The sequence below is a fragment of the Argopecten irradians genome, chromosome 3 (genome assembly GCF_041381155.1).
Source record: "Argopecten irradians isolate NY chromosome 3, Ai_NY, whole genome shotgun sequence".
Classification (NCBI taxonomy): Eukaryota; Metazoa; Mollusca; class Bivalvia; order Pectinida; family Pectinidae; genus Argopecten; species Argopecten irradians.
This window is the reverse complement of record NC_091136.1, coordinates 44,953,912-44,968,176: the sequence shown is the minus strand read 5'-3', so window position 1 is coordinate 44,968,176 and position 14,265 is coordinate 44,953,912. Positions and strand designations below refer to the sequence as shown.

Genomic DNA, 14,265 nt, shown 5'->3' with positions numbered 1-14,265 from the left:
ATTAAAACAACATGTAGTCCCACTATGACAGAGGAAAGTTTCTGAGATTATAAATCGTGAGAATAAGGTGCTAACAGTATATAGTGTCATTAAAGTACAGTCATATAAAACAAAACACCACATTCATGCTTCATGTCATGGTTTTATTGTAGTGTCACAACCTCTAACAATTCCTACAGGACACTGTGAGGACATGGTCCGATATATAAAAACATGATTTTCTAAACTGTTGTAAAAGAGTTGAAGAAAAATGTAATAAAAATGGAACATTTCATTTAACAATCTGTCTACTAAACAACAACAAAATATCACTGATGACTTTCCAATACAGTTGAACCTCAGTATCTCTAACTCTAGAATTGGATGACCCTGTGTTAAGTATTATGGTGGTCCCCTTCACCTCTGACCTAGTATATATAGACCCTGCTGTATCTTTTGGTGGTCATATCTTTTGGTGGTTTCAGAAAATGGTTGATCTCCCAAAAATGATATTAAAATTCTGATCTGAACTGAGAACTCTATAAACTAAAATTTTGAAATAGAATTACATCACACAGTCCCACAGGATAGGAGATAGTGAGGTTTGACTGTATTTTGAGATGAGGATGACTGACAGAAGATAATGTATTGTGGTATATGTACTAACAACTAACAACCAACAATCAAGCATATTCGTGTTAAGTAAAAAATTACCAAACAATTTCATTGAAGTACATCAGCCACATGAAGGCCAATGCTTTCTATTGTATGTAGACATCTATATTTAAGAGATAATGCATATCCACGATCACTATCTCAACATTTATTTCATTGATTGATATAATTGATACAAAAATTACAACAGAGTTATGTTTTTGGCATTCATATTAAAAAGACTAAATTGGCAAGAAAATTCTGTTCAACATTAAGATGAAGTTTAAGAGACAAAATCAAGTGAATTTTGCCTAGCTTCTTCAGTACTCAATAAAATCTCAAACTTCACTTAACAGATTTCTAATTAGCAGACTTAAATGTATTAAGATAATTAGCTTGAAAATTCACAAAGTAAACCACTAACCTGAGTGGTTTTAATGCAATATTCTATACCATATTCAATGAATTTGCTTGGTTAATGAGACATCAAATTAGAAAGCCTGGAAATAACGACGTTTTGATCGAGCTTTGCATATTGCAATATTTGGCAGTGAAGCAGATAAACAATGAGTTCAATAAAACACGGTTATAACAAATCTCTAGGGACCAACAAAATCACTTTGTTATCAGCATGGTTTGTTATATATATATTACATACAACTTATAGGAACCTATAGACTTGGAACGAAAATGACTAATAACATGAATTTGTTTGTGTGTTTTATTGTATACAGACAAATACTGGTCTTATCAAATCACATTAAATAGGACATACAAATCCATTATAGCTCCCTATATAAAGTGGGTCCAGAACACAGAGTGTAGAGAACTAATTTTATATAAACCCTGAGATTCAGTGTCTAGCTTACACAAAGTTAGCAAATGAAATGATAAAAAAAATCTCAACTTTCGATCAAGTATGTTGCAGATACATGTATTTGGGGTTATATGATAAACACAACATGTTTACTACTAATCGGAAACGACAGCTGGGTGTCATGTTACTGTCAGTACAGTTTAGCTACACCACAAGTAAGCACTTGGTTGTGTGCCGATTTGCATACATGTGAATTTTGTTACACACACTTTCCTGGATTTTAAAGACAAATGTGTATCTGTATTCATACAATCAATCACCAAGCGGCTCAACACATTTCTACAACACAGGATTACATCTTTATAAAAATTCTGACCCCATCATTTTTCCTTAATAGAGACGTAGTTAATCTCAAACCTAAATAGGAAGGGAGCTGACAATATGGACATAGTTTTGTAAAATACATGTATAGAACATGTTACTGCATACAGACAAATCCCTATCAACATGTATAATATGTAATAAGACATATAGAATAGTTCAGATTGCACAAAACAACAGGTAAGAGAGTATATAGAGACTAAACAACAGGTTAGAGAGTATATATAAAGACTAAACAACGGGTTAGAGAGTATATATAGAGACTAAACAACGGGTTAGAGAGTAGAGACGTTTAACATACTGTAATTACAGCGTGTGTATAGAACAAAATGATTAATTAACAACAATGACGTCTAAATCTAATACAGTATTCACAAGGGATAAGTGATTATCAAAAACTCAATAAATTAAAACATTGGCAAAGATAGCATGCATGACTAGCACCAGGGAGAAAACATTATCATTTATACACCTACAATATCGTACAGGTCATTATTCGTCTTTTACACTTGTTCTCACCATGTCTATCTACATCTAAAACACACCATATGTTATTGAAAGATATCATTATGTACCTGTGGTCTTATCAACTAAACACATCTATCTAATCCTAATTGTGGCCGTCGGTCTGTCCATTGTTTTTAGTGTGGTATCATACAATATTAACAGTTATTAAATTATCACTTAGAAATATAATCAGAAAAGAAAAGGAGAGACAACAAATGGATGAGTTTTTTGTATGACAGATGTTCTAGACAAACAGGCCAGGCCCCAATTTCTCGAAACAAATTTAACTTAAGTCAAAAACTGACTTAAGTCATAAATTTTCATATAAGTTACATAAGGAGAAAAACTTAAGTTTTGACTTAAGTCTGCACTTTTGTTTCGAGAAATCGGGGCCTGATCACCAAAGAGAGATGTTTGCCTCTTTGGTTTATGTAACATGTAAATTAATTTTAATTTTTTTTGTTCCAATGTAAAAAAGCTTTGAACTTCACCGATATTGACATCATACCTGACAGGTGTTTTGTTCAGTTCTAATTACAACTTCACATCCTTTTAAAACACATGAAAAAATGTGCATATAACAGTAACATCTTTTCACTGCACATATCTAGTTAATCAGTATTTCATGAAATACCTCTCAGACTATTTTCTAAACAAGAGGCCCAAGAGGCCTTGACGGTCACCTGAGTGCTGCTACAGAAAGAGCATTGCAAAGTTGGTTCAAATCTAAAAATTATTTACGAATTAAAAAACTTTAAAGTTGAACTTTCGTATTAGAATTTTTATTTTTTGTTTTTCATTTTGATAATTTGTGTATCATGTTACCAAACCTTATGCTTAAAATTCCAATTTGCTTTGCCAACGTTAAACAACAAAACCAAACTAGAAGTCAGTCAGTGTCAGTGATTTTATAAATTTCACTTTTTAATCTATGGAAATTATTTGGTTCCATCAAACCTGTGAATTCAGAAGAAGATTTTTGAAATTTTAGCCATTTTGACCCATTTTGGCCCCGCCCTCTGGTCCCTGGGGGTCAGCCAGGACCAATATGGATATGGTGTTAAAATGCTATTTCAGGCTAATAATTCTAACCCAGTTTGACTCATTTTCTATTAAAACTAAGCAAATAATGTTCATAAATGGGTTTTTCCAATAAAGACTATAGTAAATTTGACCCCCTCCCCAGGGAAAAATCTAAGATCCAAGAGCCATGAAATTCACAATTTTTGTAAAGGACTTTAAGACCTTTCAATCTATGAAGAGTATTTGGTTCCATCAAATCTGTGAATTCAGAAGAAGATTTTTGAAGTTTTAGCCTAATTGACCCTTTTTGGCCGCGCCCCTCTGGCCCCTGGGAGTCAGCCAGGACCAATTTGGAAATGACGATAAAATGCTATCTCAGGCTAATAATTCTAACCCAGTTTGACTCATTTCCTATGAAAAATAAGCAAATAACATTCATAAATGTGTTTTTCCTATATAAACTATAGTAAACTTGACCCCCTCCCCAGGGGGAAACATGAGACCCCAGGGTCATATAATTCACAATTTTTGTAATGGACATCAAGACCTTTCTATCTATGAAGAGTATTTGATTCTACCAGTTCCAGAATTTCAGAAGAAGATTTTTGAAGTTTTAGCTTATTTGACCCCTTTTGGTCCCACCCCTAAGGCCCCTGGGAGTCAGTCATGGAAAATTTATAAATAGGATTCAATGGCCATTTCATAGGGATAATTCTGACAACATTTGACTCATTTCCTTTCACAAATAACCAAATAATGCTCAAAAATGTGTTTTCCCTATATAAACTATAGTAAACTTAACCCCCTCCCCAAGGGGAAACCTGAGTCCCCAGGGTCATATAATTCACAATTTTTGTAAAGGACCTTTAGACCTTTCTATCTGTGAAGAGTATTTGATTCCATCACATCTGTGAGTGGAGAAGAAGATTTTTGAAATTATAGTAAATTTTACCCCTTTTGGCCCCTCCCACAGCCCCCAGGGGGTTGGGGACCATATAATTCACAATTTTGATTGGCCTTATGCCTTAGAAGGTTTGTGCAAAATTTCATTGAATTTGCTTCAGCGGTTTTTGAGAAGAAGTCGAAAATGTAAATTATTTACGGACATACAACGGACGACAGACAAAAGGTGATTAGAATAGGTCACTGGAGACTTCGTCTCAGGTGACCTAAAAATGTCATGGAAAATCGGTCATTATCAATAACTAAGCAGTTAGTTGGGTTTCACTGATGGAAGCTTCGGATCCATGATTCTAGATCTCCAGGGGTTATGGTTTCAGGGGTGCCGAGTAGTTATAAGCAAACATCTGACCACTATAGTCCTAAAACTATGAGTTGTACGTTTGAAACTTATGCGGGTACTGACCATACATGCCATTCTCTGGATACTCTGGTTTTCCTCCTCCAAAGCCTGCAGACACACCCCTAAATGACCCTGTCTATTAGTAAAGGCATTAAACAATGTTCACCAGCAAACAAAACATTTCATTAGATAGAATAAAGAGGAAAGCACACAATAAGTTAACATGTATGACAACTGACCAAGCTCTGTATGATGGACGGACAGGTGGACAGATTTTTAAGGTGTAATTCCAACTATAACAATGGACAAGACACCAAGACCAACAGACAATCCACAGACATTCCACAGGTAAGACTCAGAGACCAACAAACATTCCACAGGTAAGACTCGGAGACCAACAGACATTCCACAGGTAAGACTCAGAGACCAAATGACATTCCACAGGTAAGACTCAGAGACCAACAGACATTCCACAGATAAGACTCAGAGACCAATAGACATTCCACAGGTAAGACTCAGCCACCAACAGACATTCCACAGGTAAGACTCAGAGACCAACAGACATTCCACAGGTAAGACTCAGAGACCAACAGACATTCCACAGGGAAGACTCAGAGACCAACAGATATTCCACAGGGAAGACTCAGAGACCAACAGACATTCCACAGGTAAGACTCAGAGACCAACAGACAATTCACAGGTAAGACTCAGAGTCAAAATGACATTCCACAGGTAAGACTCAGAGACCAACAGACATTCCACAGGTAAGACTCAGAGACCAATAGACATTCCACAGGTAAGACTCAGAGTCCAAATGACATTCCACAGGTAAGACTTCAAACACACTTGATCTCATCAATAAAGAGATATAGTTTGACTTAGTAAAAAATTCCTAAAATTTTGTACAAATAACAATACATCATGAGTAACTTACTAAAGTTGTAAAAACGTGGCACAATATGAGATAACATTGGTTTAAGTACCACTGAATATTTAGCAAATGTCTATTCATTATACACAGTTTTATGAAATATGAACTTGGAAATGTCACATTACAATGCCAACAAAAATTAACATCTAACATTACAGAATGAGTTTTACGTGATTCACATTTTGTTACACGGGGGAAATTCTGAAGAAACTAGTCACACATGCACCATAAACTTAAAATAAATTATTTTATATGATTTAAATTAAAAGCACTTCATAACAACAATATTTATAACTTTAAATTACAGTAAACGCTCAGTATTTTTTTTCTCCACTTAAGGTTTGCATATATACTGTAATGAATATCAAAGTAAATTTCAAACCTTACTACTGCCTGGACATTTGCTGTTGTAAGCATCCAAAACTCTTCAAAAACGAAACACACATACAGAAGTTATATTGCACTATATTAATGCAAAATACCTTCATGCCGTTAAACTACCAAAAACTTTCTTGTTTATACATAATACATTGATATAGGAAGATTATGAATGAAAAGATATTTTCATACCACATTATAATCAAAAGCAAACGGGGAATATCTAATTATGTTTACAAAGAGAATTTATTGATACATTAGTAAGTGTAAACAATGTTATTAATGAAAGAATTGTGTCATATGCAATGTTCATTAAAAAATTGGCATCACAAATAAATATTGAAAAACTTTTAATCTAAAAAGAGACCTGGTCCTTTATTCTCCACGAACACAAAACATATTTCATTGCAGAAAGCACTCAAAATATTTATAGCAAAATGCATTAATTTTAATCATATTGGTAACACAACAATCTTCCTCAAAAATCAAATACTGTATATATATATACCTGGTAAGACAAAATTTAAATTTCATTGTTTACAAACTTTGCTCTAATCTTTTATGGCTATGTTAAACATTAACATGACTATGATTTTAAATCTTTGATGGCACTCATATTTCTGTTTCCGTTGACATAGTCCGTACCCGACCAGGTGGTTTGTGGACACGGAGACTTCCAGAGTTTCCAAGAGCTCCTCCGGAACCATTAATCTCCCGACCCATAGACACCTGTACCTCTTTATCATGTACAACAACGTCCAGTTTACACCTGAGGCAGATGTACATCCGCCGCGGCTTTCGTTTAGATTCCGGCTGGGTAAGTACCTTGGCTATGAGATTCATTGGTACGGAGTCAGTAGAGTTTTTGTTCTGGTCCTTATTAGACTTCTGAGAACTGTTAATAGAATACACCATGGCTGTAGGGGGAAATGTCTGCATAGGTACACGGATTAGCTTTGCTGACTCGTTCTGGGGAGCATCCTCACAATTGATGATTTCTTCTCGTGTCATGTGACTTTTCACTCTTTCCTGGAGTTCCATAGGGAGCTGGACAAATACAAGTTTGATAAAAATTAATATCCTGGTACATTGAAAATCATGCAAAGAAATAAATTACAAGCAGACATGATTGCAATTGTTTTTTTTTTCTTCTTTTATTATTTTTCATACCTTATATTACCATACTTTTAAACATAGTATTATTACTATTGATACTTTTTAAGGCATTACTAAGTTGCGATACCTTGTGTCTGATCCAATTGTACATGTATATGACAACAGAATATGTTTCAATCAAATACTTTTTAAGTAGATCTTAAACTTATACATGACTTTACATTAAGGATGATTTGATTTGAAGGAAGAAAATAAACATTGATAAAGTTGATACAGACCGTGTTCAGCTTGTGGGCCACAAAGTTGGATGGTTTACACTGCAACAGCTGGACAGCATAGTTACAGTCCTTTCTTGTCTGTTCCTGTACAATACCAACAGTAAAATAAGCTAAAATGAAGACTTTCTAAAAAGTATAATGCTTGTTGTTTCAGGAATAACCATATGAGGTTTTATGTCGTTTTATATTTCATTCTTTTTTTCCGTTTTCAGAAAATATAAAACTGTGTACAGAAAGCCTACACATATTTTAAAAATACATATTTATCTGTATTTTACATCTCTATAGGATTGAATATTATACAGTACATATCAACACTTACATTTTCCTCTTCCAACTCACAGATGAGAGATTTGGCCTCCACCAGTTTGGAAGTCATGAGAGCCACCTCTTTCTGTAGGCCCATCTTATCCCCTTCAAACCCATTAACCTAGAACAAAATGGGACGTATATTGTATATCCAAACATCTTGTATTATTGTGAACCATCTTACTTTGTGTAATCATGTATGCTAAGTACTTTTGTAGTACCTGTAGTAGAAATCCTACCATATTTTTCATATATATGTTACATAAAGGAGATAACAAAACCAATGGCAGGCCTAGGTTTACCGAATATACACAGTCTTAAGTTTCAAATATTTCAATAAAGGATTCTTAAACCTGTCAAAAAGTACAACAATGTCTTACCACTTTTAAGAGTTTATCTTCCAGACCATGGTTAACTTTTTGTAACCTTTTATGACTTTCATACAACCTGCAAAACAAAAGATAATTTAATTAGATTAATTACTCACTATAAGAAAGCCATGAAAAGTAACCAAACACTAGTAGCCCCAAATGTGTTAATCTTGCCGAAAGTTGTTAAAATAACAGCAGAAGAGTTAATTTTTAACAAGTTTCGGCAGAATAAGTTTATGCGCTTTTTTATTCAGTGTTAATCCATAACATTAAGAGTTTTCCCCAGGTTTCCAAAATGTTCAGAAAAATTAACACTTTCTGCTGTTAAATTAAGAGGTTTTTCTATCCGCTGTGGGCGCTTTGTCGACAGAGTAACAAACCATCGTAGGCTATCAGTCCCAAGTACCCACCTACGTTTACGTGTACGGCTCTCTATTGCTACATTTTCGGGTGTTGAAGTTAACAGATCTGACCATAGAATTAAGATTTTCAGCAATTATATTAAAAGTTTCTGCGCTAATATCAACACATTCGTCACTGACTTTTCGAACAGGCGTGATGAGTCGTGATCGCCGAGAACACAGCTAATACAGGTAAATTTGAGGTTTGTGGAATTGGACTTACTACCACTAGCCAATTGTAGACGTACCTCTGTGATATTTATGTTCATTCTACATACATGCACTAAAATTCCTTTATTTTCCTCCAGATATACAGTTACTTTACTCCTAGCTTGTTTTGTTTACTTAAAGCCAGCTGGTAACTGTAGGGTAAGTGTAGGGTAAGTGTAGGGTAACTGTAGGGTAACTGTAGGTTAACTGTAGGGTAACTGTAGGGTAACTGTAGGGTAACTGTAGGTTAAGTGTAGGGTAACTGTAGGGTAACTGTAGGGTAAGTGTAGGGTAAGTGTAGGGTAACTGTAGGGTAAGTGTAGGGTAACTGTAGGGTAACTGTAGGGTAACTGTAGGTTAAGTGTAGGGTAACTGTAGGGTAACTGTAGGGTAACTGTAGGGTAACTGTAGGGTAACTGTAGGGTAAGTGTAGGGTAACTGTAGGGTAAGTGTAGGGTAAGTGTAGGGTAACTGTAGGGTAACTGTAGGGTAAGTGTAGGGTAACTGTAGGTTAACTGTAGGGTAACTGTAGGGTAACTGTAGGGTAACTGTAGGGTAAGTGTAGGGTAACTGTAGGGTAACTGTAGGTTAACTGTAGGGTAACTGTAGGTTAACTGTAGGGTAAGTGTAGGGTAAGTGTAGGGTAACTGTAGGTTAACTGTAGGGTAACTGTAGGGTAACTGTAGGGTAACTGTAGGGTAACTGTAGGGTAACTGAAATATTTTGAAATGATAACAATTCTTCTGTGAAACAGTGTAGTGATTTTAATAACAAGAGGCCCATGGGCCTTAACGGTCATCTGACTCATTGCACAAAACAACAAAGTCACAGTATAAAGTATTGGTTAAAGATTAATATAAACAATACGAGGAACTCCTTAGTTGAATATGTAAGTTTCTGAAATAGGTAAATGTCATTTGTTGAACAAACTTGGTAGCCCTTCATCCATATGTGGTTGTAACCCATTCATGGATTAATATAAGGAGGAGTCAGATTTTAAAGCCAAATTACAGCAAAGCTTCCATTTTGGACATCCGCCGTACTATCCCCAAGGGTCTTAGCTCGGTCCTTTATAAAATATGATTGTCCTCACCTGAAGTTCCCCCTTCTGAATCAATTAAAACCCCTATAGACCAATTTATCTTGAGATCGGAGACTGAAACCTGAAAACAGGAAGTGGGTCAGCGGCCATCTTGGAATACCAAAATCTTTACGAAAATGTTTGCATGTTGTTCGGCATCAATTTAAACCCCTATAGACTAATTTTCATTGAGAACAGAGACCGAAACCTGAAAACAGGAAGTGGGCCAGCTAAAATTAAGAAAATTTGCCCTTTTGGGGCCCCACCCCTCAGCCCCTAGGGGTCGGACCAGGCTCATTAATATAAAATAAGATTGTACTTCCCCAATGATGTTTCACACCAAATATGGATGAAATCCATTCAAGGATGAAGGAGGAGTATGATTTTAAAGCTAAAATTAAGAAAATTTGCCTTTTGGGACCCCACCCCTCAGCCCCGGGGTCGGACCAGACTCATTTATATAAAATATGATTGTCCTTTCCCAATGAAGTTTCACACTAAACATGGATGTAATCCATCTAAGGATGAAGGAGGAGTAGGATTTAAAATCTTAAATTAAGAAAATTTGCCCTTTTGGGGCCCCACCCCTCAGCCCCTAGGGGTCGGACCAGGCTCATTTATATAAAATATGATTGTCCTTCCCCAATGATGTTTCACACCAAATATGGATGAAATCCATTCAAGGATGAAGGAGGAGTAGGATTTTAAAGCTAAAATTAAGAAAATTTGCCTTTTGGGGCCCCACCCTCAGCCCCTAGGGGTTGGACCAGGCTCATTTATATAAAATATGATTGTCCTTCCCCAATGATGTTTCACACCAAATATGGATGAAATCCATCCAAGGATGAAGGAGGAGTAGGATTTTAAAGCTAAAATTAAGAAAATTTGCCCATTTGGGGCCCCGCCCCTCTGCCCCTAGGGGTCGGACCAGGCTCATTTATATAAAATATGATTGTCCTTCCCCAATGATGTTTCACACCAAATATGGATGTAATCTGTCCAAGGATGAAGGAGGAGTAGGATTTAAAAGCTTAAATTAAGAAAATTTGCCCTTTTGGGGCCCCACCCCTCAGACCCTAGGGGTCGGACCAGGCTCATTTATATAAAATATGATTGTCCTTCCCCAATGATATTTTACACCAAATATAGATAAAATCCATTAAAGGATGAAGGAGGAGTAGGATTTTAAAGCTAAAATTAAGAAAATTTGCCCTTTTTTGGGCCCCATCCCTCAGCCCCTAGGGGTCGGACCAGGCTCATTTATATAAAATATGATTGTCCTCCCCCAATGATGTTTCACACCAAATATGGATGTAATTCGCTCAAGGGTTAAGGAGGAGTAGGCTTTTGTATAAATAGTCTTACGCACGACGCACGGCGGACGGCGGACGGCGGACGGCGCACGGCGCACGGCGGACGGCGCACGACGACGGACAAAACATGATGACAATAGGTCATCCTGACCTTCGGTCAGATGACCTAAAAATATGAATGTCCTTACCTAATGATGTTTCACACTAAATATGGATGAAATCCATCAAAGGATGAAGGAGGAGTAGGAATTTAAAGCTAAAATAAGAAAATTTGCCCTTTTGGGACCACACCCCTCAGCCCCTAGGGGTCGGACCAGGCTCATTTATATAAAATATGATTTTCCTTCCCCAATGATGTTTCAAACCAAATATGGATGAAATCCATCCAAGGATGAAGGAGGAGTAGGATTTTAAAGCTAAAATTAAGAAAATTTGCCCTTTTGGGGCCTCGCCCCTCTGACCCTAGGGGTCGGACCAGGCTCATTTATATAAAATATGATTGTCCTTCCCTAATGAAGTTTCACACCAAATATGGATGAAATCCATCCAAGGATGAAGGAGGAGTAGGATTTTAAAGCTAAAGTTAAGAAAATTTGCCCTTTTGGTGCCCCACCTCTCAGCCCCTAGGGGTCGGACCAGGCTCATTTATATAAAATATGATTGTCCTTCCCTAATGAAGTTTCACACCAAATATGGATGAAATCCATCAAAGGATGAAGGAGGAGTAGGATTTTAAAGCTTAAAATAAGAAAATTTGCCCTTTTGGTGCCCCCACCTCTCAGCCCCTAGGGGTCGGACCAGGCTCATTTATAAAAAAATATGATTGTCCTTCCCCAATGATGTTTCAAACCAAATATGGATGAAATCCATCAAAGGATGAAGGAGGAGTAGGATTTTAAAGCTAAAGTTAAGAAAATTTGCCCTTTTGGGGCCTCGCCCCTCTGACCCTAGGGGTCGGACCAGGCTCATTTATATAAAATATGATTGTCCTTCCCTAATGAAGTTTCACACCAAATATGGATGAAATCCATCCAAGGATGAAGGAGGAGTAGGATTTTAAAGCTAAAGTTAAGAAAATTTGCCCTTTTGGTGCCCCACCTCTCAGCCCCTAGGGGTCGGACCAGGCTCATTTATATAAAATATGATTGTCCTTCCCTAATGAAGTTTCACACCAAATATGGATGAAATCCATCCAAGGAGGAAGGAGGAGTAGGAATTTAAAGCTAAAATAAGAAAATTTGCCCTTTTGGAGCCCCACCCCTCAGCCCCTAGGGGTCGGACCAGGCTCATTTATATAAAATATGATTGTCCTTCCCCAATGATGTTTCAAACCAAATATGGATGAAATCCATCCAAGGATGAAGGAGGAGTAGGATTTTAAAGCTAAAATTAAGAAAATTTGCCCTTTTGGGGCCCCGCCCCTCTGACCCCAGGGGTCGGACCAGGCTCATTTATATAAAATATGATTTTCCTTCCCTTATGAATTTTTACACCAAATATGGATGAAATCCATCAAAGGATGAAGGAGGAGTAGGATTTTAAAGCTAAAATTAAGAAAATTTGCCCTTTTGAGGCCCTGCCCCTCTGACCGTAGGGGTCGGACCAAGCTCATTTATGTAAAATATGATTGTCCTTCCCTAATAAAGTTTCACACCAAATATGGATGAAATCCATCCAAGGATGAAGGAGGAGTAGGATTTTAAAGCTAAAATTAAGAAAATTTGCCCTTTTGGTGCCCCACCTCTGACCCTAGGGGTCGGACCAAGCTCATTTATATAAAATATGATTGTCCTTCCCTAATAAAGTTTCACACCAAATATGGATGAAATCCATCAAAGGATGAAGGAGGAGTAGGATTTTAAAGCTTAAAATAAGAAAATTTGCCCTTTTGGGGCCCCCACCTCTCAGCCCCTAGGGGTCGGACCAGGCTCACTTATATAAAATATGATTGTCCTTCCCCAATGATGTTTCAAACCAAATATGGATGAAATCCATCAAAGAATGAAGGAGGAGTAGGCTTTTGTATAAATAGTCTTACGCACGACGCACGGCGCACAGTGGACGGCAGACGGCGCACGGCGCACGACGACGGACGAAACGCGATGACAATAGGTCATCCTGACCTTCGGTCAGATGACCTAAAAATCTAGAAAATTGAATAAGTGTATATTTTGACATGCATCAAATTTTTTGCGATCATATCAATTTATGTCCTGCGAAATCACAAAAATGTCCACCTCACAAAAAATAACCAACTATATGACAGGAATATAAATAAGATAACTAGATTATCAATGAGCTTTACCATGCAGTTATATTGTTTCTGATATATTTTACACAATGAACTTTAGGAAGGTCAAGCCATCATACTATAAGGGTTCTCTAGCTGTAGACCCAGTTACCTGTCATATCGGTCTCGGAGTTTGGCGAGCTCTTCTGTTAGTTTGAGTACATCGTACTCGGCTAACTGTTTACTGTTGATAATTTCATGTTCTATCTGTGAGATGTGGTTGTTGCTCTTTCTCAGCTGACTCTCCAGGGCCTCAATCTCTTGGTGGAGATCCAAGCTGAAACACATGGTAGGTACATATATATTATAAACAATGTAATGAAAGGTTACATTGTATACAAGTGATCTATAGAATTATCTTTCTACCTAATAGAGAAATGAACTAGCTGAATAATATTTTATAAGGAGGCTTTAACATAACTGAACTCTTTTCTAACTAAATATTACTGTATTTTCTTGTGAAAAAAGTAAATTCTTGTATGCCAAAAAAAGATGAAATACCAGGTGTTACAAGCATTTCTATAATTTGAAATTGTTAAGATAGACTCTTTATGAATTATAGTCATGAAGTTATACATGGTTTGGTGCAATCAAATATTAAATTAGCACACACTTGTTTGATTTCCCATGAGTTCATGTAACAAGGGCCCAATGGGCACGAATCGCTCACCTGCAATCTGGTAATCATACATGGTTCATACTTAACAAATAGAGTAAATAAGAATTTATATCATCCCTAAGCACATTACAGGCCTCTTTGCCTCTTGGTTATTAAAAAGAATTCATTTAAAGATTTTAGCCTATTTGACCCCTGTGACCTTGAATCAAGTTCAAGGTCATTCTTTTGAACAAACTTGGTAGCCCTTGATCCCAGCATGCCACAGGCCTAATATCAGGTCACTTTGGTTTTTCAGAAGAAGTCT

The 14,265-nt window shown here is 36.7% G+C and overlaps 1 protein-coding gene across 2 annotated transcripts in view; it reads right to left on the bottom strand.

Moving 5' to 3' along the window:
* Positions 1-122: 122 nt before the first annotated feature.
* LOC138318756 (tight junction-associated protein 1-like) overlaps positions 123-14,265 on the bottom strand; it is a 31,729-nt gene continuing 17,586 nt past the window's right edge. For both annotated transcript variants that reach the window (XM_069261430.1, XM_069261429.1), the window contains 5 exons: positions 13,455-13,619; positions 8,057-8,123; positions 7,690-7,797; positions 7,368-7,451; positions 123-7,020 (listed from right to left, as the gene is read on the bottom strand). In XM_069261430.1, coding sequence (XP_069117531.1) covers positions 6,586-7,020; positions 7,368-7,451; positions 7,690-7,797; positions 8,057-8,123; positions 13,455-13,619 — 859 coding nt within the window. In that variant the 3' untranslated portion in view covers positions 123-6,585. The remainder of the gene's footprint in view (positions 7,021-7,367; positions 7,452-7,689; positions 7,798-8,056; positions 8,124-13,454; positions 13,620-14,265) is intronic.